The sequence below is a fragment of the Heteronotia binoei genome, chromosome 4 (assembly GCF_032191835.1).
Source record: "Heteronotia binoei isolate CCM8104 ecotype False Entrance Well chromosome 4, APGP_CSIRO_Hbin_v1, whole genome shotgun sequence".
In the NCBI taxonomy this organism is placed as follows: domain Eukaryota; kingdom Metazoa; phylum Chordata; class Lepidosauria; order Squamata; family Gekkonidae; genus Heteronotia; species Heteronotia binoei.
Genome location: NC_083226.1, coordinates 18,676,171 through 18,702,049, shown reverse-complemented (window position 1 = coordinate 18,702,049; position 25,879 = coordinate 18,676,171). Strand labels below are relative to the sequence as shown.

General features: G+C 46.8%; 1 protein-coding gene across 1 annotated transcript in view; it reads left to right on the top strand.

Moving 5' to 3' along the window:
• The window catches only part of MAN1A2 (mannosidase alpha class 1A member 2), a 106,934-nt gene that overhangs the window by 65,960 nt on the left and 15,095 nt on the right, over positions 1-25,879 (top strand). Inside the window, exons 6-11 of the mRNA XM_060236321.1 lie at positions 307-401; positions 1,273-1,396; positions 2,543-2,636; positions 4,690-4,805; positions 10,134-10,353; positions 14,404-14,682. Coding sequence (XP_060092304.1) covers positions 307-401; positions 1,273-1,396; positions 2,543-2,636; positions 4,690-4,805; positions 10,134-10,353; positions 14,404-14,682 — 928 coding nt within the window. The remainder of the gene's footprint in view (positions 1-306; positions 402-1,272; positions 1,397-2,542; positions 2,637-4,689; positions 4,806-10,133; positions 10,354-14,403; positions 14,683-25,879) is intronic.

Genomic DNA, 25,879 nt, shown 5'->3' with positions numbered 1-25,879 from the left:
AGAAGGGGGCAGTATCATCTATTACAGGAGACTTAAAATCTTCTAATTTGGGGAAGGAGGGGGAGTTGTTTTTTACAAGTGCTCCTTTACAGCTTTTCCTTTTAACACGTGCCTGAATCTGTCAGAGTGATCTTGAAAGCAGATATCATGGCTTGCTTTAATTGTTCTGTTTATATATCAACTTTTCTTCACCCCTTGCGATCATCCTGCACGGGCTTATGTTGCAGTGCAGACCTTTCAGTCGTATAGATGGTGTGAAATAGTGCATTGCATAATGAGTAACCGTTCATCCTTCCTGTGTTGCAGGTGTTCAAGATAAAAGCGGTTCAGCTAGCAGGCAAGCTGCTTCCTGCCTTCAATACACCCACAGGAATTCCTTGGGCCATGGTGAATTTGAAAAGGTGTGGGACTCGGGGAGTGCGTCCTACTGGGAATCGGCAGTGCAATATAGATTTTGAACTTTGCCGAGTACTTTTGGGCAACTCGAGAGCTTGATGGGGGGAGGGCACGACGAATCTCCAAAGTCTGCATGCGGCATCTTCTTTCTCCACTGTGCTGTAAGCTGTGCTAACATTTTATGCAAAGCTCAAGTTCAGGGTGTTGAATATTCTTCTCTCCTCTTCGGGGCTGGGCCATGTGTGTCATAAAATGTAATGCCAAAATGTAATAGCAGAGAGAGAAGCTTTATAGAGGACACAGGCAAACGCAATTCAAGACTGAAATAAACTTCAAATAAAACATGCTTAAAACATTTCCGCTTGTCGATCATAACGGTGCTTTCTTTGTATTTCTCCTGTGCGATCCAGGGAACTGTGCAAAGGAAGCTCTGGCTCTTTCCTTCCTTCCCCAGGGGACCAGGAGGGGGGAGGAGCCTCAGCCAGTAGAAGGAAGAGAGGCTTGGCTCAGTAGCTCTGCTGTGCAATTGAGAGAGCCTGGTAAAGCAAGCTCCCCTTTCCTCCCCAAGACAGGAGTCTCAGCCAATTGAGAAAGTAGAGGTTTTGTTCTGTTGGGCAAGCCTGGCAAAGCAAGCTGTGATGCAGAAGGAAGCAAGAGAGAGGGAGAAGGAAGCAGATGACAGCCAGTTGCTTGGGGGGCTGATTCTGCCCCCGGGCCGCATGTTTGACACCCCTGCTTAAGCTGCTCCACTGTCATCCTTGCTGTTTGGTCACCCACTTTGGCATTGGCCCTTTAACTCAAGCGGTTGTACTGCCTTTCCCCTTTGGCTGTTTACACTCAGATCTCTTATTCTGATCTTGTTTTGTTCCTTTGCAGCGGTGTAGGTCGCAACTGGGGCTGGGCTTCCGCCGGCAGCAGCATCCTGTCTGAGTTTGGGACCCTTCATATGGAATTCGTACACCTGAGTTACCTGACGGGCAACCCAGTTTACTACGACAAGGTTGGCTTCCTTTCTCGTGCGGCACGCTTTAAGAGTTTCCTCGACACCGCCTGACCGAACGTTGTGAGGAAATAACGTGCATCCCGTCAAGACAGACTTCCAAGAAATTTTGCTTCAGTAGAATTGGTAGAGCGATGAGTTCATACGTTCACTATAAAAAGGAATGTTGAGTTCTTCGGAACATGCTGAAGCCAATTGTCCACTGAGGTAGGACAGGGTCCCCAGTGGTGCCATGATGTCTCCTGACTGGGGCTTTTTTTTAAGCAGAAATGCACAGGAACGCAGTTCCAGCTGGCTTGGCATCAGGGGGTGTGGCCTGATATGCAAAAGAGGTCCTGCTGGGCTTTTTCTACCAAAGAAAGCCTTGCTCCTGTTACCCTTTCTGACACCCGCCAAGTGTTTTTAGAGGCCAATGGCCCATCCAGCCCAACACTCTGTGTCACACAGTGGCCAGAAAAACCAAGTGCCATCAAAAGGTCCACCAGTAGGGCTAGAAGCCCTTCCACTGTGCCCCCGTCCAAGCACAAGAATACAGAGCATCACTGCCCCAGACAGAGAGTTCCAACAATAAGCTGTGGCTAATAGCCACTGATGGACCTCTGCTCCATATGCTTATCTACTCCCCTCTTGAAGCTGTGATCCAACATGGCTTCTCTAATGTTCTTATAAAGTGGGAGTTCCCAGCAAGCCGCGTTCCCTCTAAGCTGAGTTACTGTGAGCTAGCTCACAGTTTTTTAGACTCCAGTTCACACACTAATTTATGCAGTTGCTCACCGTTCTAATGCCAGTAGCTCACAAAGTAGAATCTTTGCTCAGAAGACTCCACAGCTTAGAGGGAGTGTTGCTGGCAAGGATTCTAAATGGCTGTTGGAAATCTGATTGGCTGTGCCGGTTTTTTAAAGCATTGCTTTGGCAGCGGCTGCCAACACAGCACGAGTAGCTTTAGTCTCTGTCTGAAGTTAAGCTGCAGCGATCGGTTTGTGGCTGGCTTCGCTTCCGGTGGTATCCATTTTGGGGCTGAGCCCACCACGTCAGACTTCCAAAGGTGCCCTCGAGCACCAAAAGGTTGGGAACTGTTGATATGGAAGTTTCTGATTTCCCTTTCCCATCGAGAAGAAACCGTCAACTCCTTCTATTTCGTTTCAGGTCATGCATATTCGAAAACTGCTTCAAAAGATGGACCGCCCTAATGGGCTTTATCCAAATTACTTGAATCCAAGGACTGGGCGCTGGGGACAGCGTGAGTACTTTCTTCACATTTATGGCTAGTCAAGTGAGGTATGTGAGACACCTTGGGGTTGACTGTGGGATAGCAGTGTCGTTTAGGCTCAGGGTACCTCCACAGATGACTTGTTGCCACATTTCCACAGGCGAGATCCGGTTCAAGAGTAGTTATAGCCCTGGGCATCCTGATTGTTACTGAAGTCTGAGAAACTGAGATCCTAAAGGACACATCTGCATGAGACCCTTAAAAGACAAGAAATGTCTTTTATGAAGCAACTTTCTATTTAAAGTGCTTCTGTGCCGCTCTGAGAGCCAGTTTGGTGTAGTGGTTAAGTGCGTGGACTCTTATCTGGGAGAACTGGGTTTGATTCCCCACTCCTCCACCTGCAGCTGCTGGAATGGCCTTGGGTCAGCCATAGCACTCGTAGGAGTTGCCCTTGAAAGGGCAGCTGCTGTAAGAGTTTTCTCAGCCCCACCTACCTCACAGGGTGTTTGTTGTGGGGGGGGACATAAAGAGGATTGTGACTGCTCTGAGATTCAAAGTATAGGGCAGGATATAAATCCAATGTCATCGTCTTCTCCTTCTCCTCATTCTGAACATGCTTAACCTTAAAATATCATGTCAGCACAGAAATGTAAGAGTCCCTGTCCTCCCTAATAAGGAAGGAAGGAGATGGATTCTGAGAGAGGAGACACAGCGTGTGACCCAATCTTGTTGCAAACTTTAGGGTTCTCTATTACTGCTGTAATGAGCCTGCCAGTTTTAAAGACCTTATAAGGCAGGGGTGGCCAATGGTAGCTCTCCAGATTTTTTTTTTGCCTACAACTCCCATCAGCCCCAGCCAGTATGGCCAATGGCTGGGGCTGATGGGAGTTGTAGGCAAAAAACATCTGGAGAGCTGCCGTTGGCCACCCCTGTTATAAGGAGTTTAGCATTGCTCTTGATTTTTAGTATTTATACCCTGCTTGCAGCTTACGACAGCATCCTCTCCTCATCCATTTTATCCACACAAGCCCTTCCCTGTGAGGCAGGTTCAGCTTGAGATTGTGTGATTGGCCCACGGTCACTCTGCAAGCTGCCATCGTGCAGCAGGGATTCGAACCTGGGTCTCTAATGTCGTAGTCTGACTACACCGTCCTGGCTGTGTTGCATTGGTCTTTGTTTTAGTTATTCTCTACCAAGACAAGATATTCTGTAATCTTGTGTGTTTGGGAGGGGGGAGAGAAAGGTAGATAGAGATAGGTAGATCGGTAGGTAGGGTTATTGCGGCACCAGGCCAGTATAAAATCTAACTAGATTACATCAACAATGAAATAGCTAAAAATTGTACAAGTAGAATATGAAATAAGGGAGGACCGTCCAAACAATATACAAGTTAAACTGAATATATAATTGTCCACATATAAATACAGATACAGTAGAATTAGCTGATGGCTATAGAATGTAGAAATAAGAGTACAGAACCACCCTAACAATTTGGGGGGAGATCTCCCATTTTGAAGAAATAGCATAGTGATATCCTTTTCTCACTTGGTATTGCAGCTCTGGTCGGGGGGCGGGAGTGCTGCCGTCCCGAATGCATGTGTAAGATGTAAAGAAAGGAAGAGGTTATTCTTTGTTTTTATGGTGAAAGATTTAATCTTTGCAATTGATGTTTGGAAACCTTCATTCCCAGATTTTTTTGGGGGGGGGGAGGGGGCGAGGAGGAGAGGAATAGATAGAATATATGTGTTGAAGCTTCATGAGCGGTTTCAGCATTTGGAGGTTAGATGTTTTTGCATTATACAGCCAAAGCTTTGTTAATTACCTTGAGACAGGAGAAGGAATTATTCTTTGGTAGCAGCAGCAGTGACATGAGATGTGTTCAACATACTGAATCTGTAAACAGCAGTGTTTGTGGGAAAGCAGGTTCCAGGAAAACAGCTCCCATTGAACGTATCGCGAAATTGGCTCAAAATATTTCATAGCATGTTATTGCTTGAGACAAGCGGGAAGTTTTGCCTTTGGGAAATTTTGGGCGGCCTTGCTTGCAGGCGCGCATTGATGCGCTCCCTGTTCTTTGTTCCAGATCACACCTCCATGGGCGGCTTGGGAGACAGCTTTTACGAGTACTTGCTGAAGGCCTGGCTGATGTCAGATAAGATGGACACGGAAGCAAGGAAAATGTATGATGATGCTATTGAGGTGATTACAGTGCATATATATTCCACCATCGAAATGTTTTTTGGGTTTTGGCGTGGATGTTTTCATGCGAGCTCTTTGTCTGGGGCTAGCTTCTTTTCAGGGGCCTCTCTGTTGACAGAGTTTTGAAGCTGCTCTTCTGAATAAACATATTAAGCTAGGCCTGCAGAATTTGCGGCCTACTAGGTGGCGCAGTTCTGCTTGAGATGAGAGAGGTCTCCTCCTCCTCGAAAATATCCGCATACCATTTTTCTCTAGAAACTGGATTTTAAGTGGCCCGTGTCCCCCCAGCCTAGCTGTGATATCCCATAAAGGCCTCATTCTGGATGCTCTTGAATGCCATGCTCAGGGTAGCTGGGACTTGTGGCTTCCTCTGCCTCTCAGTTTGGGGCTTTAGGCTGGGGTACATTGGGGAGACTTTATCCAAGGGGTGTTGAACTCATGAGGGTCGGATCTGACATAAATGAGACCTTGTTGGGCCGGGCCCTGTCGAGTTGGGCTGGGCCATGTGTGTACCTATTTAAAATTAGGTAGCAGAGATATAAACTTTATAAAGGACACGAAACACCATTAAATATATATATTTTTAAAACTTAAAATGGTGCTTAAAATGTTAGCACTTGGTCTTAAAAATGCTTTCTTTGTATTTCTCCCATGGGATCCAGCGAACGGGGCAAAGGAAGCTCTGGCTCTTTCCTTCCTTCCCTGGGGAACCAGGAGGGGGAGGAGTCTCAGCCAATAGAAGGAAAAAAGGCTTGGCTCAGTAGCTCTGCTGTGCAATTGAGCAAGCCTTGCAAAACAAGCTGTTATGCAGAAGGAAGCAAGATACAGGGAGAAGGAAGCCGTTGACAGCCAGTCGCTCGGGGGCCTTTTGGCCCCTAGACTGCATGTTTGACACCTTGCTTTATCCTTCCCTTCTTCCCGCAGGACATGGGGCTACTGAGAACGCTTGGGGGCAACCTGGCCTTTCCTGTTTCCAGGGAGCCAGCACGGTCATTGCCACTTAGGCTGGACTCCTGATGGGGTATAGATCTGAAAGTGGGCGTGTTTTATTCCAGATCTCTCGTTTCCCAAATTAACTGCCGTCACTAGTCACATTTTGGGGAGACCAGCATTAAAAGACCGCCTCCCCCCCACCCCCCTTGGCTGTTCTGATCAACACCTGCAGAAGGTGTTTACCTGTTACTGCACTGTGATCGATCCCTTTCAAGGTTTGGTTTAGCAGTTCCAGCAGAATTCCAAGCAGGCATCATGGGAAAGCCTACGCTTTTAAAGCCAAGAGCACCCTCTGCTGGTTTGCATTGCTTTCCTGTGATCTTGGGGTTTTGAAATGTTCCCAAAGCAGGCAGAAAGTAGATTGATTTCTGAGCTATTGCAAACTTTTTTGAAGTGCAAATGGTTTGTAATAGTGTCATTGGTAAATTTAGACACTGTGCGCACCCATTTATTTATGGATAGCTAGTATGACATGGGTCTAAGCAGAAGATGGTGCCTTTAGTGGCACGTCTGCTCCTTTCACATGAAAAGTGGGCAGCAGCAACAAGCCCTCTTCCCTTCCGACACTCAGTTGCTTCAAACATTCATCTCCCCAGCTGGCTCACTTTTGTGATAAGAACATAAGAGAAGCCGTGTTGGATCAGGCCAGTGGCCCATCCAGTCCAACACTCTGTGTCCCACAGTGGCCAAAAAAAACCCCAGGTGCCTTCAGGAGGTCCACCAGTGGGGCCAGGACACTAGAAGCCCTCTCTCCCACTGCTGCCTTCCCCCCAGCACCAAGAATACAGAGCATCACTTGCCTCAGAGGGAGAGTTTCATCAATACCCTGTGGCTAATAGCCACTGATGGACCTCTGCTCCATATGTTTATCCAGTCCCCATAAAGGTAAAGGTAGTCCCCTGTGCAAGCACTGAGTTGTTGCCAACCCATGAATTGATGTCACATCATGATGTTTTCTCAGCAGAGTTATTATGGGGTGGTTTTCCATTGCATTGCCAAGTCATCTGCACTTTACCCGTAGCAAGCTGGGTGCTCATTTTACCAACCTCGGAAGGATGGAAGGCTGAGTCAGCTACCTGAACCCAGCTTCCGCCAGGATCGAACTCAGGTCGTGAACAGAGAGCTTGGACTACAGTACTGCAGCTTTACCACTCTGCGCCACAGGATATCACAGCACAGCTAGGCTGGGGGGACATGGGCCACTTAAAATCCAGTTTTTGGAGAAAAGTGGTGTACAGATATTTCCAAGGAGGAGAGCTTGCAAGTCTGCTTTGCACGCATTTAAGAAGTACGCATAATGTACAAAAAAAGCAGATGTGAACAAACGCACAGTTGCTTCCCCACATGCAGTTTGGCCCTTCAGATTCCAGTAGCTTCCTAAGCAACGTGGATTAGAAATTCACTAAGCAACGTAGATTAGAAAACTTCTGCTACAGTGTATTTTATTTTATTTATTTATTGCATTTATATCCAGGCTTCTCCAAATGGGCTCAGGGCGGGTAACAGAAAATATGTAACATTAAAAACCAGTAAAAATATAGTTCTTAAAACAGATAAAACAATTAACAATGAAAAGATGGTGAAGTAAATATCATATCTCAGTTGTTGTTGTTGTAGAGAGATGAATGAGATTTTAAAAATGGTGTCACTGGTTGGTAAAGAAGATGAAGATGATGATACTGGATTTATATCCTGCCCTCCGCTCCAAAGAGTCTCAGAGCGGCTCACAATCTCCTTTATCTTCCTCCCCAACAACAGTCACCCTGTGAGGTGGGTGGGGCTGAGATGACTCTCACAGCAGCTGCCCTTTCAAGGACAGAGTCTCAGAGCGGCTCACAATCTCCTTTCCCTTCCTCCCCCACCACAGACACCCTGTGAGGTGGGTGGGGCTGGAGAGGGCTCTCACAGCAGCTGCCCTTTCAAGGACAACTCCTCTGAGAGCTATGGCTGACCCAAGGCCATTCCAGCAGGTGCAAGTGGAGGAGTGGGGAATCAAACCCGGTTCTCCCGGATAAGAGTCCGCGCACTTAACCACTACACCAAACTGGCTCTCACCAAACAAAAAAAATAGAACCTCTAATCACAAAAGCGGGAGAAGGATAGGCAAGGAAGAATATTCAGCGAATGCAGTCTTTGACACCTCTCTGCCTATTTACAGGCTTATGCAAGTTAACTCTGCTCCCAGGTCACAAAGGCTTGGAGGACAGATCTGTGGATTCTCTTCTGTTTTAAAGCATCCCTTTTAACTTCAAGGAAACTGAGTGTGTTGGGCTGAAGGGCCGCTGGCAAGAAGGTCTGTGAGAGCACAGCCCAGATGAGCCAAAAAGGGACACTGTCGGGACAATGCAGGTTGGGAGCAAGGGGCAGAATGCCCTGACCTGATAGAGGATCAGTATGTCTCTTGAGAAGAGGACTGCATCCGGACTAGCTTCTCACCCCTTTTGGTACCACCTTTTCTCCCCCTCCCTACCCGCAGCAGTACCTTTGTGTAGTTACTGTAAGGTTTTGCTCAGGCGTCACTCAGATAAGTTTCTCCTGCAAAGCTAGAAAAGTGCATTGAAGCAAATCAGCAAAAAAAAACCCTTGTAGCATGGCGTCAGCAAGGCTCCTTGTCTTGCCAGACTGAAGTAAAACAAAACCGATAATTCGTATCTAGGTAACAACTGACGCAAGCTTTCCTGCCCAAATCTCCCACCAGAAGTCATTCAAATTACTTTCTCGGGCCTCTGATGTTCTTGGGCTTCTGAAGCTGTTTTTAGTCAAGGTCGTGTTCCACTCCATACACATCTCCAGCTGATACCAGTCTCTGAAGCCTCACGGATGAGATAAGCGACCACTGTCCTCATAACAGGTCACTTCCCTTCCTGTTTGAGCGGGTCATTGTCTTTACAGACATGGCCCAAGTCAGGTTAAGTTAATGAATTCCTTCAATACCACAATCAACAATAATCATATACTGAACTTACGGGTTAAGTGATGTTAGTGTTAACTTGCATACAAATATGTCTATTCAAACATGATTAATGAAATACATTAATTAGTCCTTAATAAGCAATGACAGTACTGCCGAGATAATCGGGGGAATAGTAGTCTCAATCATTAGTCAAAGCCAATGCAAACCATTGTCATGGACTTGTTCCTGACAGTGACATTTCCTCTTCTATATGCAGGGGTGGAATTCTAGCAGCAGCTCCTTTGCATATTAGGCCACACACCCCTGATATAGCCAATCCTCCAAGAGCTTACAAGGCTCTCTTCTGTAAGCTCTTGGAGAGCCAGTTTGGTGTAGTGGTTAAGTGCGCGGACTCTTATCTGGGAGAACCGGGTTTGATTCCCCACTCCTCCACTTGCACCTGCTAGCATGGCCTTGGGTCAGCCATAGCGCTTGTAGGAGTTGTCCTTGAAAGGGCAGCTGCTGGGAGAGCCCTCTCCAGCCCCACCCACCGCACAGGGTGTCTGTTGTGGGGGAGGAAGGTAAAGGAGATTGTGAGCCGCTCTGAGACTCTTCGGAGTGGAGGGCGGGATATAAATCCAATATCTTCTTCTTCTTCTTCTTGGAGGATTGGCTACATCAGTGGTGTGTGGCCTAATATGCAAATTTGCTCCTGCTAGAATTCCACCCCTGTCCATATGAATATAGACCAGGCTAGGCTGATCTCAGAAGCCAAATCGGGTTGGTCCTGGTTAAGTATTTGGATGGGAGATCACCAAGGAAGTCCAGGGTCGCTATGTGGAGGCAGGCAAGGGCAAAACCGCCTCCGAACATCTCGTGCCTTGCAAAACCCTATTGTGTCACCCTAGCTAGCTGCAGCTTGACCGCAAAACTGGGGGAGGGGAAGGAAGGAAGGATAGAAAGGACTATATAAAAAACATAAAGAGAAGCCATGTTGGATCAGGCCAATGGCCCATCAGGTCCAACACTCTGTGTCACAGAAGAACATAAGAGAAGCCATGTTGGATCAGGCCAATGGCCCATCCGGTTCAACACTCTGTCACACAGTGGCCAAAAAAACCCAGATGCCATTTTGTGACTATTTGGTGAATTCCCATCTTCCTCAAGACCAAGTGGAAGGATACCATGCCTACAGTAAGAGAAGAAGGGAAGTAGACCCATCTCATTCAGAGGACTCCATCCTTGTCTCTGTCTCATGGTTATCCACCTCTTTCATTATAGAAGCATGTTAGGGGTGGGGGGGGTGTTTTCCAGGAGAGAAAAATCCAGTTTAGGAAAACATTTTATTTCAGAAATGAATGCAAGCCATACAAGGTACACCTGCAGCTATGGAAGATTCCGACTGCTGCAAGTAACAGGAGCTTGTCCTTTGTTCCCCGCAGGCCATAGAGAAGCATCTCATCCGAAAGTCCAACGGAGGCCTCACTTTCATTGGGGAGTGGAAGAACGGGCACCTGGAGAGGAAGATGGGCCACCTCACGTGCTTTGCCGGGGGGATGTTTGCCCTCGGAGCAGACGGCTCCCGAGACGACAAGGCTGGACACTATTTACAGCTGGGAGCTGAGATTGCACACACCTGCCACGAGTCGTACGACAGGACGAGTAAGAATCCTGGCTCACCATCACTGTTCCACTTTAAGTATCTTTGCCCCGACCCCTTTCTGTTGGGGCCGCCTGGCAGGAACTGAAAGCCCAGGAAAGTGGTCAAGAGCAGGGATCCACCTTTGTAAGAGATGTGTTTTGAGTTGGAGATTTGGATGTGAAGGGAGAAGAAGAAGAAGAAATTGGATTTATATCCCTCCCTCCACTCTTGACTCTCAGAGCGGCTCACAAGCTCCTTGACCTTCCTCCCCCACAACAAACACCCCGTGAGGTAGGTGGGGCTGAGAGAGCTCTCACAGCAGCTGCCCTTTCAAGGACAGCCCTGCCAGAGCTACGGCTGACCCAAGGCTATTCCAGCAGCTGCAAGTGGAGCAGTGGGGAATGAAACCTAGTTCTCCCAGATAAGAGTCCGTGCACTTAACCATTATACCATACTGGCTCTCTGGGAGAACATAGTGTGTGGATTTGATATGACAAGAGCGCGATGCTCAGGCACTACTGACTTCTAAGAGCCCATCAGCGTAGGAAACAAGGCTATTAAATCTCACGCATATCTCATATGCCCTGGCGGGTAGCCCAGGATAGCCCTCGTCAGATCTCAGAAGTTAAACAGGGCTGACCCTGGTTAGTATTTGGATGGGAGACCCACCAAGGAAGTCCAGGTGGCTGGGCAGAGGCAGGAGTGAACGGCCTCTGAACAGCTTTTGCTTGGAAAACCTTACAGCAGGGGCGTCAAACTCATTTGTTATGAGGGCCAGGTCTGACATAAAGGAGACCTTGTTAGGCTATGCCATGTGTGTACCTATTTAAGATTAGGTAGCAGCGATACAAACTTTATAAAGGACACAAACAAACATTTAAAAAAAAAACCCTTAAAATAAAACATGCTTAAAGCATTATTTGGTCTTAAAGGTGCTTTCTTTGTATCTCTCCCATGGGATCCAGGGAACTGGGCAAAGGAAGGTTTGACTCTTTCCCTCCCTCCCCAGAGGACCAGGAGGGGGAGGAGCCTCAGCCCGTAGAGAAAAATCAAGGTTTTGCTCTGTAGCTCCTGTGCGATTGAGCAAGCCTTGCAAAGCAAGCTGAGATGCAGAAGGAAGCGAGAGAGAGGGAGAAGGAAGCAGATGGCCACCAGTCGCTTTGGGGCCTGATAGGAGGCTTCCGGAAGCCTGCTTTGGCCCCCGGGCCACATGCTTGACACCCCTGCCTTACAGAGTTGCCATACGTCAACCGTGTCCTGACAGCAAAAAAAAGAAAGCAAATGCTGTACTTAGCACAGGATTCTTCCTGTCAGCTTTAAAGCATTGCCAACTAGATGATAAATGGAAAACTATAGGTTAAACGTCCGGTATATCATTTTTCAACTTTCAGGTGAGGTGGATGGGAATCATTCATGTCTCCATTTTTTGGGTGGTTTCATGCGAACGTGCCAAAGAAACTTCATACCGGCAAGAGAGAGGGCAGGATGGTGCCATATCTGCAATACCTTCGTGGTCACGATGGCTGCCTTGATAGCAGTTTTGATTGAGAGTTGTGGGACAGTAGGAAAGGAAAGGTCCCTTGCGCAAGCACCAGTCGTTTCCGACTCTGGGGTGACGTTGCTTTCACAGCATTTTCACAGCAGACTTTTTACAGGGTGGTTTGCCATTGCCTTCCCCAGTCCTCTGCACTTTCCCCCCAGCAAACTGGGGACTCATTTGACCGACCTCGGAAGGATGGAAGGCTGAGTCAACCTCGGGCCGGCTACCTGAAGGCAGCTGGGATCGAACTCAGGTCGTGAGCAGAGAGTTCAGAACTACAGTACTGCTGCTTTACCGCTCTGCGCCACGGGGCCTAGTAACCTGTTAAATAAATAAAACTGGTTTCCCACGCTAAGGCTGTTTTGTGCAGCAGCGATGTTACAAACATCTGTCGCTTTTATGCAGGAGTCAGTGTGGTGGGGCAGGGATGCAAGTTGTGGGACAGGAAGTGCCTTGCATGAATCTTGCCTTGGCCATGAATGTGCTCACGAGCCTGAGGCAAATGAACCTATGAAGCTGCCTTCTACTGAATCAGAGCCTTGGTCCATCAAAGTCAGTATTGTCTTCTCAGACTGGCAGCGGCTCTCCAGGGTCTCAAGCTGCGGTTTTTCATGCCTACTTGCCTGGCCCCTTTTGAGTTGGAGATGCCGGGGATTGAACCTGGGACCTTCTGCCTACCAAGCAGATGCTCTGCCACTGAGCCACCGTCCCTTCCCTAATACTTGAGCACATATGAAGATATGAAGCTGCCTTATACTGAATCAGACCCTCAGTCCATCAAAGTCAGTCTTGTCTACTCAGACTGGCAGCGGCTCTCCAGGGTCTCCAGCTGAGGTTTATCACGCCTATTTGCCTGGACCCTTTTTTAGTGGAGATGCCAGGATTGAACCTGGGACCTTCTGCTTCCCAAGCAGATGCTCTACCACTGAGCCACTGTCCCTCCCTAAATCTCCATTGTCCCTCTCACCTGTGGTATGAGAAGGGAGTGGGTGGTAATACTAACAACAATCATGCCATCCAGAATAGTTGTGCAGACCGTTGTCTTCGAATATCCAGTTGCAGACTCAAAAAATCCTGTCCCGTTGGTACTTGACCCCCAAGAAATTGTATCCTATTTCACCAAATCGGTCTTGCCTTTGTTGGAAGAAGTGTGGTGGAGAAGGTACTTTCATTCACTGCTGGTGGTCCTGCCCAGTTGTGAAATATTTTTGGTCTGTGATTTTGAGAAAAATCAAAGCTATCACGGGTTATGACTTACCTTTAAACTGGAACTTATTCTACTGGATTGCTGGACTGGCATTTCAATCAGCGCACTAAGCAAATCCTTGATACCTTCACTACTTGCTGCTGCCAAAATGGTTCTAGTCTAGTTTTGGAGATCTCCAAATTCCCAATCCTTAAAAGTTTGGTTTGCAAAAATCTGGGAGGTGTATGCTATGGATAAAATTGTGGATAGTTGGTAACCTATAATGGACTCAGATAGTGACAGCTCCCCAATTTTACAAATGGTTGCCTTTTCTAGAACTTTCTTTTGCCCATTCAGGTTCCTTAAGGTCAGATATTCCTTGCAGGTATTATGATATTATTAATCTAATGGAAGAGAAGTTGTTTTGACATTGGCTTGGTATTAACCCGATAATCTCGCTGCCAGTTGTGTTTATGTTTTGTTTTTGCTCATTAGATTGTTTGATTGTCAAAAAAAAAAGTGGTGTGATAATTTATACAGAGGTATTCTAATATTCCTAGGAGTTCAATCCTTTGCGCAGTTACTGTGATCCAGGCCCAGTAGAACCAATGGGCTGAGGCTGGAGTAAGTCCACGTAGGATTGCTCAGTAAAGTGCTGCATGTTCATATTGTCATGTTTTTGGCACCCCCTGGCAGTACATACTTGCGATATGAGTACATAAATTCAGTTTGGTGTCGTTCTTAAGTGCGTGGACTCTTATCTGGGAGTACTGGGTTTGATTCCCCACTCCTCCACTTGCAGCTGCTGGAATGGCCTCGGGTCAGCCATAGCTCTCGCAGAGCTGTCCTTGAAAGGTTAGCTTCTGGGAGAGCTCTCTCAGCCCCACCTACCTCACAGGGTGTCTGTTGTGGGGGAGGAAGATAGAGGAGTTTGTAAGCCTCTCTGAGATTCAGAGTGAAGGACAGGATATAAACACAATACCTTCTTTTTTGGTGGGGGGAGGGGGGGTTGCATTTGCAGTTTTGTGCATGGCAGTTATATCCACTTCTCTGTGTTCTATATTCTCGAGAGGGGGGCGGGTTCCATTATTAAGATGTTAAATATCTCAGCACAATTTTAGTACTGGTTTGGTTCTTTTAGATTTTAGACTAGGAAAGGACTGGCCAAATTTGAGAGAACAGCTGCATATGCAAGCATTAAAAAGCATTTGTGTCCATTTGAAAGAAACCAAGGTTTCTGTTTCACAAGCGTATTCGATACAGCAATGCCAAATAAGTTTGAGAGATTAAAAAGGGTTTCTTGATCATCTTCTTTTATCTCTCTCCCTCCCCCCACCCCCGCAGCATTAAAATTGGGTCCAGAAGCTTTCAAATTTGACGGTGGCGTGGAGGCAGTAGCGGTGCGGCAGAACGAAAAATACTACATTTTAAGGCCAGAGGTGATAGAAACCTATTGGTACATGTGGCGGTTCACACACGACCCCAAATACCGGCAGTGGGGCTGGGAAGCAGCACAGGTAACTGTTTTCTCTATAAAAAGGTCCAAAGGTTTACAATCAAACAAGTTCAACGATTTACAGTCAAACCGTGCACAAGGCACGCTGAGCATCGGATTGCGGCCGAGTAGCCAGTTTCATACAGGAAGAAACAGACGAACGTGTGGGGAAAATGACTTTATTGTAATATTCAAACAGGTGTCAGAGCTAGGAAGAAAGGCTGGGTTCCTATCTTCCATGTCAGCAGGCCAGATGCCACCTATATAAGAAGAGCAAGATTGGAGTCCAGTAGCTCCTTAAAACAGGGCTGTCAAACATACTGCCCACGGGACAGATCCAGCCCTTTACAGGGCTTGTATATAGCCCACGAGCAACTGGCTCCCTCATTCCTTCTCTGGAGCTGCTGCTGCTGCATCACAGCTTGTTTTTGCCCAGCTCCCTCTGCTGCTTTGTGCTTCCTTCCAAACCCTGCTTCCTTCCAAGCCAAGCCTCCCTTCCCTCCATTGGCTGAGGGCTCCTTCCTTGGGAGGAAAGGAGGAAGATGAGGCAAAGAGTGAGAGAGAGCCCTCCCAGAAGAGAGAACAAAGTCTAAGTCTTGTGTTTTATTTCAGGTATAACCTTTTGTTACACTACTTATTCGGAGGCTTCTGACAAGCACAATTTACATTGAGATCACTGTGCTCCACTGTTTTCTTTGAGATTTGATATATCTCTGTCTCTCTCTCACACACACACACGCATACGTTCCAGTTCAACTGGTCTCCCTTTCTCTCCTCCCACCTTGTTGGATGCCTTTCTTCACTGACCTTTTGCTTTTTCAGCAGTTTCATTATCATAACTAGAGCTTGAGTGGATTTTGCCCAGTCTGAAATCCACACACCATTTCACTTGGAGAGATCCCCCTCTCCAGTTCAAACAGATGAAGAAGTGGGGGCGGGAAGAAACCTAACAGCACAGCTTACAAGCCTTATTACTGGAAAGGAGTAGCACCTAACAAAAATTGTGGCTTTCATGAGTCGCTTCTCACTTCTTCAGTTACAGCTAGAATCTGAGTCCATTTGGCCCTTATACCTTGGAGAGTAAAGTGATTTCAGATGCCAAATGGTAATACCAGGCGCTGATAATGAGACAGGAAACCTAGGTCTCAATTTGGCCCTGGAGGATGCATTGAGCTTCATTATCAGTTGCAATTCAGCAGTCTCTCTTTCGGATCTCACTTTGAAATTCCTTTTCAAGAGAACTGCTGCTCTTAGGCCAGCAATGTCCTGGAAGGTTGACCGTTCACCCACTGGTTTTTGAAATGTTGTGGTTTCTAATGTTGACTTATGGCCATTTTTTATATCCTCCTGGACCGAACTGAGACCTAGGTTTCCTGTCTCATCACCACCCCTACCACCCGCGCTGCGTATCATGCCTAATCCAGTCAAGCCTGCTGTTGTCATTCACCTGCTCTTACCATTCAGCAACTGAACTCACACCTTTATTGTCGGAGCGGGAGTAGCAGAGTGAGGGAGATGACTTGCCCGACACAGGGCTTCAGGAAAGAAAATCAGGCAGACAGCAACAGCACACGCCTTGCTTTTGGTCTTCTTGCAGACCTGGCAATCCAAGTAACATTTGCAAGGATTTACTTCCAAACTAGGCACAAGCTCCAGGGTTTTCTTTAACGCCCTAAATCCGCAGTGCCCAAGTCTCCTATGGAGCAAATGTATACAATTATTGTGCACAGGCTCATTCGACACCTGAGCCACCTGGGCACAATCACTCTGGACCACATACAGTTTACCTTCCCTCTTTCCTGTCACAAGCAACTTTCCCCCACCTCCCAGGATTTTGCAGCAGGTTTTCTCAAATCTCACCTGGTATCCCTGGTCAAACAGTGTGCTAACACTCAACAGGTTAGACTGCAGTGAGGGTACATACAACACATTTTGCAACATACATTTCAGTGCAGGAAATTCCACATTGCCTGAGCAAACAGAATTGGCAGTGGTCCCATCAGCCAATCTCACATACTTATGCTCAGGACTGTCAATGTTTTTCAACAACTCCTTCTCGCAGCAGAGATGGCTCGTTGCCCCGGAGTCTAAAATCCAAGCAGACCCTGTGCTCTCTACTGCAGACGTGACCAGCCGGGTTGCTTCCTCACACGGGCTGGCGGTCCTCCGCTCTCGCCGCACACGCCCCCGCCTCTTCTCCCTCTCAGGGCAAGCTCGGAGCAGGTGCTGCGACGACCCGCATCCATAGCAGCGACGGACTGCAAACGCAGTCGGCTCCACTTCCTCCTCCTTCGGACGCCTGCCAGCAGCAAAAGCTGGCTCATTCTTGGCTGTCTTCCCGGACACACCGATAACAGCACGCTGCCCGGCCGACACCCCCGGACAGCTCACGGCCGCAATTCTCTCTTGGAAGTCAAGCAGGTGGGCACAGACGTATTCCATGGTCAGGGTCGCTACGTCCACCGTCTCCAGAGAAGTTATCAGGGGAGTGTGCTCAGGTGGCAACGACGACAGCAAAATGTACACTCTGTCGTCTGGAGCTACAGTCTTGCCTCTTGCCTCCAGCTCAACGAAACAGTCCGTTAGCCGTTTGATGTGATCTTTCACACACCCTCCAGCCGGCATAACGGTGCGGAACATCCTCCTTGTCAAGGCCATGAGGGAACCAGCAGTGGTGCTAACATGCACCGCACTCAACGCGTCCCAGGCAGCCTTGGGAGTGTCCTTCCCTCGCACATAAACCAGCTGGTCATCTCCTATAGACAGCACTATGTTGGCCAGTGCCTTATCCGATAACACAGTCTCGGCAGGAGATAAGTCAGCAGGGGGGTTACTCACGAACAGCCATTGCCCTTCACGCTTGAGGTAGTGTTGCATTCTCAGGCTCCACACCGCGTAGTTGGCTGAGGTGAGCTTCTCAACGGCTACTCCAAGCTGTTGCTGAGCCATCGTGCCGACTCCTCCTCACAGCTGGCTGCCGACGTCCCTCTGGCTCTCAAACAGAGAACGGTGGTGCTTCTGTGTCCTTCACCGGCGTTCCTCGCCTCCGGCTCTTTCCAAACTCACAGTCAGCTCAACTCTCAACTCTCTCCTCCGCGCAGCGGAACCGCCCTGGGCCCATAACCCTGTCGGAGCGGGAGTAGCAGAGTGAGGGAGATGACTTGCCCGACACAGGGCTTCAGGAAAGAAAATCAGGCAGACACGTGCAACTAGTGCCAAAAGGTGTATTAACATATATACACAACAAGTGCTCTCTTGTGCAGTCTATACAATATCACCTCCACGGACAAAGTGCTTCGCCTAACCACCATCTCACAGGGAGAGACCTGTGTGATGCACACACAGATCATATATAGTCCAAGCAGCCAATCCTGGCCATGCTGACTCAGCAGATTGCATCACTTGGCTTCTGCCGGCTCAAGCCGGTCTGCTGATCAGGTCACTGTGACCTAGCCTGGCAGCTAGATCACCAGCTGTCATACTGTAGCTGTCAGACTGGGTTTATGTAGATTCTTGCTCCAACACACCTCCTAATCTATTTAAACCCAGTATACCCAAACACTTTACACAGTTTACATACATGTCCACCAGCAACATTACAGTTCATATTAACGTAGCTCGGAACCCTTTCCGGAATTCGTTCAGGAACTCATCATGATTGTAAAACACATCATCGTGTTCCTGTTCAGCCAGCTCTTTCAGACGCTTGGCTTCAGCCTCCATCTCCCTTGCCTCGCACTCTGCCACCCAGGCTTTCCATTTCTTAGCCTTTTCTTTTAACATTTCCTCTAATCCGGGTGGGTCTGGATTGACAGTCAGAGTGACATAGGGACACTTGTACCTAGCGGGACGTTGGCCTTTGGTGGACCTGGCAGACACCCGTGGCCCTGTGCTTGGACCAGCTTTGTCTTCTTCGGGTTGCTTTGTTCCCACCTCCTGGGCTGGTTGCTCTGCCCCTGTAATTGGGTGTTGAACCTCCTGACTCTCACACTTTACCTCCAGTTCCTGCATTTGAGGCTCTGCCTCCTGACTCTGCTCGTCAGGCTCTGTGCCAGCATTCGGCTCACCTTCTCCAGCCCCACTGGGTGCCACCTCCTGGGCTGGAGTTCTGGGCTGCGCTCCAACATCGTTATCGCTACTTGGCAGCAGGACAAATTGTTTCTGCAAGGAGTGCAACCTTGGCCAGCTGCTTTCTTCATTGAACTGGGCACTCTTACTAAGTGTTATCTTGCTTTTGCTATTGCAGAAACGATAACACCTGGCCCTTGGCTTGTAGCCCAGAAAAATTAGGCTCTCTGCCCGGACATCCCCCTCCCCGCTACTCGTGGAGTGGATGCCAACCCGAGCCCGTGACCCAAAGACTTTTAAAGAACTCAAATCTGGGGTCTTGTTCAACAGTAACCTGTAAGGCACATTTTTCACAGTATTACACCAAACCCTATTTTGCAAAAAAACAGCTGCATGTATGGTTTCTGCCCAATAGGTCATTGGCAGTTGTGCATCCTCTAACATGCAATACATCACATTCTGCAATACAGCCCCATGCCCATTTTCTCGGGGCGTTGCCGGGTTCGTCAGACGGTGGGCGATGCCCTTGTTCTCCAGCCAACGTTTCATCTGGTTAGATAAGAATTCCCCCCCTCTGTCGGTTTGTACAGCCAGGAGATTAACCCCTAATTGTCTCTCCACTGCTTTGACCCACTTGGTGAATGTCTTATACACCTCAGACTTATGCACCATGGTGAAAACCCACGCGTACCTCGTGTGGTCGTCGGTGGCCACCAAGCAGTATCTCCTCCCCGACAGACTCTTTGGCAATGGGCCAATAACGTCTAAATGGACTAGTTCCAGGGCTCGTGTGCTTTCCCTTGAGCTTTCTTTAGCAACAGCACACGCCTTGCTTTTGGTCTTCTTGCAGACCTGGCAATCCAAGTAACATTTGCAAGGATTTACTTTCAAACTAGGCACAAGCTCCAGGGTTCTCTTTAACGCCCTAAATCCGCAGTGCCCAAGTCTCCTATGGAGCAAATGTATACAATTATTGTGCACAGGCTCATTCGACACCTGAGCCACCTGGGCACAATCACTCTGGACCACATACAGTTTACCTTCCCTCTTTCCTGTCACAAGCAACTTTCCCCCACCTCCCAGGATTTTACAGCAGGTTTTCTCAAATCTCACCTGGTATCCCTGGTCAAACAGTGTGCTAACACTCAACAGGTTAGACTGCAGTGAGGGTACATACAACACATTTTGCAACATACATTTCAGTGCAGGAAATTCCACATTGCCTGAGCAAACAGAATTGGCAGTGGTCCCATCAGCCAATCTCACATACTTATGCTCAGGACTGTCAATGTTTTTCAACGACTCCTTCTCGCAGCAGAGATGGCTCGTTGCCCCGGAGTCTAAAATCCAAGCAGACCCTGTGCTCTCTACTGCAGACGTGACCAGCCGGGTGGCTTCCTCACACGGGCTGGCGGTCCTCCGCTCTCGCCGCACACGCCCCCGCCTCTTCTCCCTCTCAGGGCAAGCTCGGAGCAGGTGCTGCGACGACCCGCATCCATAGCAGCGACGGACTGCAAACGCAGTCGGCTCCACTTCCTCCACCTTCGGACGCCTGCCAGCAGCAAAAGCTGGCTCATTCTTGGCTGTCTTCCCGGACACACCGATAACAGCACGCTGCCCGGCCGACACCCCCGGACAGCTCACGGCCGCAATTCTCTCTTGGAAGTCAAGCAGGTGGGCACAGACGTATTCCATGGTCAGGGTCGCTACGTCCACCGTCTCCAGAGAAGTTATCAGGGGAGTGTACTCAGGTGGCAACGACGACAGCAAAATGTACACTCTGTCGTCTGGAGCTACAGTCTTGCCTCTTGCCTCCAGCTCAACGAAACAGTCCGTTAGCCGTTTGATGTGATCTTTCACACACCCTCCAGCCGGCATAACGGTGCGGAACATCCTCCTTGTCAAGGCCATGAGGGAACCAGCAGTGGTGCTAACATGCACCGCACTCAACGCGTCCCAGGCAGCCTTGGGAGTGTCCTGCCCTCGCACATAAACCAAAAATACAAAAATACAAAATATTGTGCACAAATACTCTTAACTGGTGTAAATAAAGTTCTATTATAATGAAATGAACAGCCTACAACAGTGGGCATACATTCATACAGTATAAATAGAAATAGAAAACAACAGTCTCAAAACAATATTCCAAGGAGGACCCCACACAGTCACAGAGTTTTCAAAATGAGTACAATGACTCAAAAATAAAGTTCCACAGGAGTCCCTCCGTTGTTTGTTGACTTCTGAAGGACAAATTCTAGCCTTCACGCAAACCCCGGATTTGATTGCGTTCCGCTGCTCCTGCAGCTTCCTCGTAAGTCAACTGTAAACAACAAAAGTGACCGATAAAAACCACCCTAAACCCAAGTGATTTTAACAAAAACATACAGATACAGTAGGTAAAACAACCTGAAAAATCCAGCCAAGTTCTTTCTCAAACGCCCATTTTGATATCTTAATTTGCAGCTTGGGCTGCCAGAGCCCACGGCTTTTTTTTAAAGGGACGGACACAGCTGTTGTTGTTTTAACCATTTAAAAGAGACCACACCACACTCTCCAAACGTACCAAGAAACACCAAACATTATATATAACAAGAGAAATCATTGTGTTGGTTAAGGCCAGAGGGTTCAATGGTGTTTAAACGATGTATCCACCGTGCCTCTTTTTGTAACATGGTCCTTTGTAAATCACCACCTCTACTGTCACCAATTTTCTGAATCACAAAGAATTTTAAGGCTTCTAAGTTATGATCAGTCTCAGTAAAATGTTGAAGGAGAGGAACACCAGGAACTTGATGGCGAACCCTTGAGATGTGTTCCAGAACACGTGTCTTAATAGCCCTACGGGAACATCCTATGTACATTTTAGAGCAATCTCCACAGACCAGGGCATAGATGACCCCTTTAGAGTCACAATTAGTGAAACCTGTCAATTTAATGGTTGTTTGGGATCTAGGATCCACATACTCTTTTATTTGTAGAGAGTACTTGCACGCTTTGCAACCCTTGCAACGGAAATGACCAGGGGGCAATCGAGAAGACGTCTGTGCAGTATTCAAATCCGTATGTACCAAATAGTCCCCTTAGATTCCTAGATCTACGGAAACCAATTATAGGTGGGGAGGCACATCCTGCAATGCTGGAAACAATACCCCCAATGGCGCAAAATGATGTTTTTAATCGCTAATGCCTTCGGAGTATATTGTAATGAACAAAATAATCTTTGATTTTCCCTAGCCTCTCCATTCTGTTTGTTCGTACGCCTGAAGCATAAGGGAACGTCCTTGTTTGGCAGCCCTCGTCTCCGCCCCTTTGATGACTGTTTCTGGATAACCCCGTTCCTTAAACTGCACTGTCAGTTGATTACATGATTTTTTATACTCAGTGACTGAGGTGCTGTTTCGTTTCATGCGTAAGAACTGCCCATAGGGTATATTATTCCGCAAAACGGGAGGATGGAAAGAGTCATAATGTAGATACCCATTCTTAGCCACCGCCTTTCTATGGTTCTTAATAGCTAGAGTATTATTGGCAGTGCGATACACCACTGTGTCCAAAAATACAATGGTGTCAGGATCTCTATTAAAGGAAAACTTAATGCTAGGGTGACAAGAGTCCATCCATTCAACTAAACTCTCCAATCTTTCTGCATGTTTCATAATCAAAAAGATGTCGTCCCACAAACCTAACAAAAAACAATATGTCTTCAAAGAAAGGGTTAACGTCACTGTTACAATAAAAAATCATTTTCCAGCACAGCCATAAACAAACAGGCAATAGATGGCGCCAGAGCGCTGCCCATCGCAACCCCTTTACGTTGCAGAAAAAATTCTTGGTCAAAACGAAAATAGTTATTTTCAATAATCAGGTCCACTAGCTCCAACAAAAAAGGTGTCGGTGGATCCAAGTCCTCTCTCTGATCCAAATAACACTGAGCTGTACTTCTCAAATCCTCAAAGGGAATATTAGTGTATAATGATTGAACATCCAATGTTACTAATGAGGCATCTGCAGGGATATAAAAATCCTCAATCTTAGAGACAAAATCTGTCGTGTCTCTAATAAAACTGGGAATCTTACAAACAAAAGGCTTCAAAAAGTGATCCACAAATTTAGATAGGGGTTCTAGTAACGAACCCTTTCCTGACACAATTGGACGACCAGGAGGGGGTCTGATTTCTTTATGTACCTTCGGGAGGGCATAAAAAATAGGTACTTTAGGGTGGGGGTTATCCAAAAATTCAAACTCTTTCTTGGAGATATACCCCATTTCTCTAGCGTCTACAAGTACCATCCTCACCAATTTAGATATTCTTTCAGTTGGATCAGTGTTAAGACGTGTATAGTATTCCACATCCGATAATAATGAACCTACCATCAAGAGATAGTCCTGCCTATCCTGAATCACAATCCCACCTCCTTTATCAGCTGATTTAATTACAAGATCGGGATTATCAGATAGTTGGGATAAGATGTCCCTTTCATATTTATTCAGATTGTTGAAGTAAGGGTTTTGTTGACGCTCTAGTTGTTCAAGATCCTGAAGCACCATTCTCTCAAAAACAATAATTCGTGGGTCATCATTAGTAGGAATAAACAAAGACCTACGTCTAAAAGGTGTCCTCTGTTCACCCCCCCCCCTCATCTTGTCCAAACATATGTTTCAATTTTAACAGGCGACATAATTTAAATAAATCAACTCTAGTGGAAAAAGAGTCATAGTAAGGAGTGGGAACAAAGCTAAGACCCAGGTTCAAAACCCTACGCTCATCATGAGAGAGATGGTGGGATGATAAATTTATAACTAAGTCCGATGTCTCCCCCTCCTTCCTGATGGTCCTCTGTAAAAATCCCGTAGACCATATAGGAACACAAGAAGCAGATCTAGAGAGGGTCGGGATTTTTACAGAGGACCATCAGGAAGGAGGGGGAGACATCGGACTTAGTTATAAATTTATCATCCCACCATCTCTCTCATGATGAGCGTAGGGTTTTGAACCTGGGTCTTAGCTTTGTTCCCACTCCTTACTATGACTCTTTTTCCACTAGAGTTGATTTATTTAAATTATGTCGCCTGTTAAAATTGAAACATATGTTTGGACAAGATGAGGGGGGGGGTGAACAGAGGACACCTTTTAGACGTAGGTCTTTGTTTATTCCTACTAATGATGACCCACGAATTATTGTTTTTGAGAGAATGGTGCTTCAGGATCTTGAACAACTAGAGCGTCAACAAAACCCTTACTTCAACAATCTGAATAAATATGAAAGGGACATCTTATCCCAACTATCTGATAATCCCGATCTTGTAATTAAATCAGCTGATAAAGGAGGTGGGATTGTGATTCAGGATAGGCAGGACTATCTCTTGATGGTAGGTTCATTATTATCGGATGTGGAATACTATACACGTCTTAACACTGATCCAACTGAAAGAATATCTAAATTGGTGAGGATGGTACTTGTAGACGCTAGAGAAATGGGGTATATCTCCAAGAAAGAGTTTGAATTTTTGGATAACCCCCACCCTAAAGTACCTATTTTTTATGCCCTCCCGAAGGTACATAAAGAAATCAGACCCCCTCCTGGTCGTCCAATTGTGTCAGGAAAGGGTTCGTTACTAGAACCCCTATCTAAATTTGTGGATCACTTTTTGAAGCCTTTTGTTTGTAAGATTCCCAGTTTTATTAGAGACACGACAGATTTTGTCTCTAAGATTGAGGATTTTTATATCCCTGCAGATGCCTCATTAGTAACATTGGATGTTCAATCATTATACACTAATATTCCCTTTGAGGATTTGAGAAGTACAGCTCAGTGTTATTTGGATCAGAGAGAGGACTTGGATCCACCGACACCTTTTTTGTTGGAGCTAGTGGACCTGATTATTGAAAATAACTATTTTCGTTTTGACCAAGAATTTTTTCTGCAACGTAAAGGGGTTGCGATGGGCAGCGCTCTGGCGCCATCTATTGCCTGTTTGTTTATGGCTGTGCTGGAAAATGATTTTTATTGTAACAGTGACGTTAACCCTTTCTTTGAAGACATATTGTTTTTTGTTAGGTTTGTGGACGACATCTTTTTGATTATGAAACATGCAGAAAGATTGGAGAGTTTAGTTGAATGGATGGACTCTTGTCACCCTAGCATTAAGTTTTCCTTTAATAGAGATCCTGACACCATTGTATTTTTGGACACAGTGGTGTATCGCACTGCCAATAATACTCTAGCTATTAAGAACCATAGAAAGGCGGTGGCTAAGAATGGGTATCTACATTATGACTCTTTCCATCCTCCCGTTTTGCGGAATAATATACCCTATGGGCAGTTCTTACGCATGAAACGAAACAGCACCTCAGTCACTGAGTATAAAAAATCGTGTAATCAACTGACAGTGCAGTTTAAGGAACGGGGTTATCCAGAAACAGTCATCAAAGGGGCGGAGACGAGGGCTGCCAAACAAGGACGTTCCCTTATGCTTCAGCGTACGAACAAACAGAATGGAGAGGCTAGGGAAAATCAAAGATTATTTTGTTCATTACAATATACTCCGAAGGCATTAGCGATTAAAAACATCATTTTGCGCCATTGGGGTATTGTTTCCAGCATTGCAGGATGTGCCTCCCCACCTATAATTGGTTTCCGTAGATCTAGGAATCTAAGGGACTATTTGGTACATACGGATTTGAATACTGCACAGACGTCTTCTCGATTGCCCCCTGGTCATTTCCGTTGCAAGGGTTGCAAAGCGTGCAAGTACTCTCTACAAATAAAAGAGTATGTGGATCCTAGATCCCAAACAACCATTAAATTGACAGGTTTCACTAATTGTGACTCTAAAGGGGTCATCTATGCCCTGGTCTGTGGAGATTGCTCTAAAATGTACATAGGATGTTCCCGTAGGGCTATTAAGACACGTGTTCTGGAACACATCTCAAGGGTTCGCCATCAAGTTCCTGGTGTTCCTCTCCTTCAACATTTTACTGAGACTGATCATAACTTAGAAGCCTTAAAATTCTTTGTGATTCAGAAAATTGGTGATAGTAGAGGTGGTGATTTACAAAGGACCATGTTACAAAAAGAGGCACGGTGGATACATCGTTTAAACACCATTGAACCCTCTGGCCTTAACCAACACAATGATTTCTCTTGTTATATATAATGTTTGGTGTTTCTTGGGTATGTTGGAGAGTGTGGTGTGGTCTCTTTTAAATGGTTAAACAACAACAGCTGTGTCCGTCCCTTTAAAAAAAGCCGTGG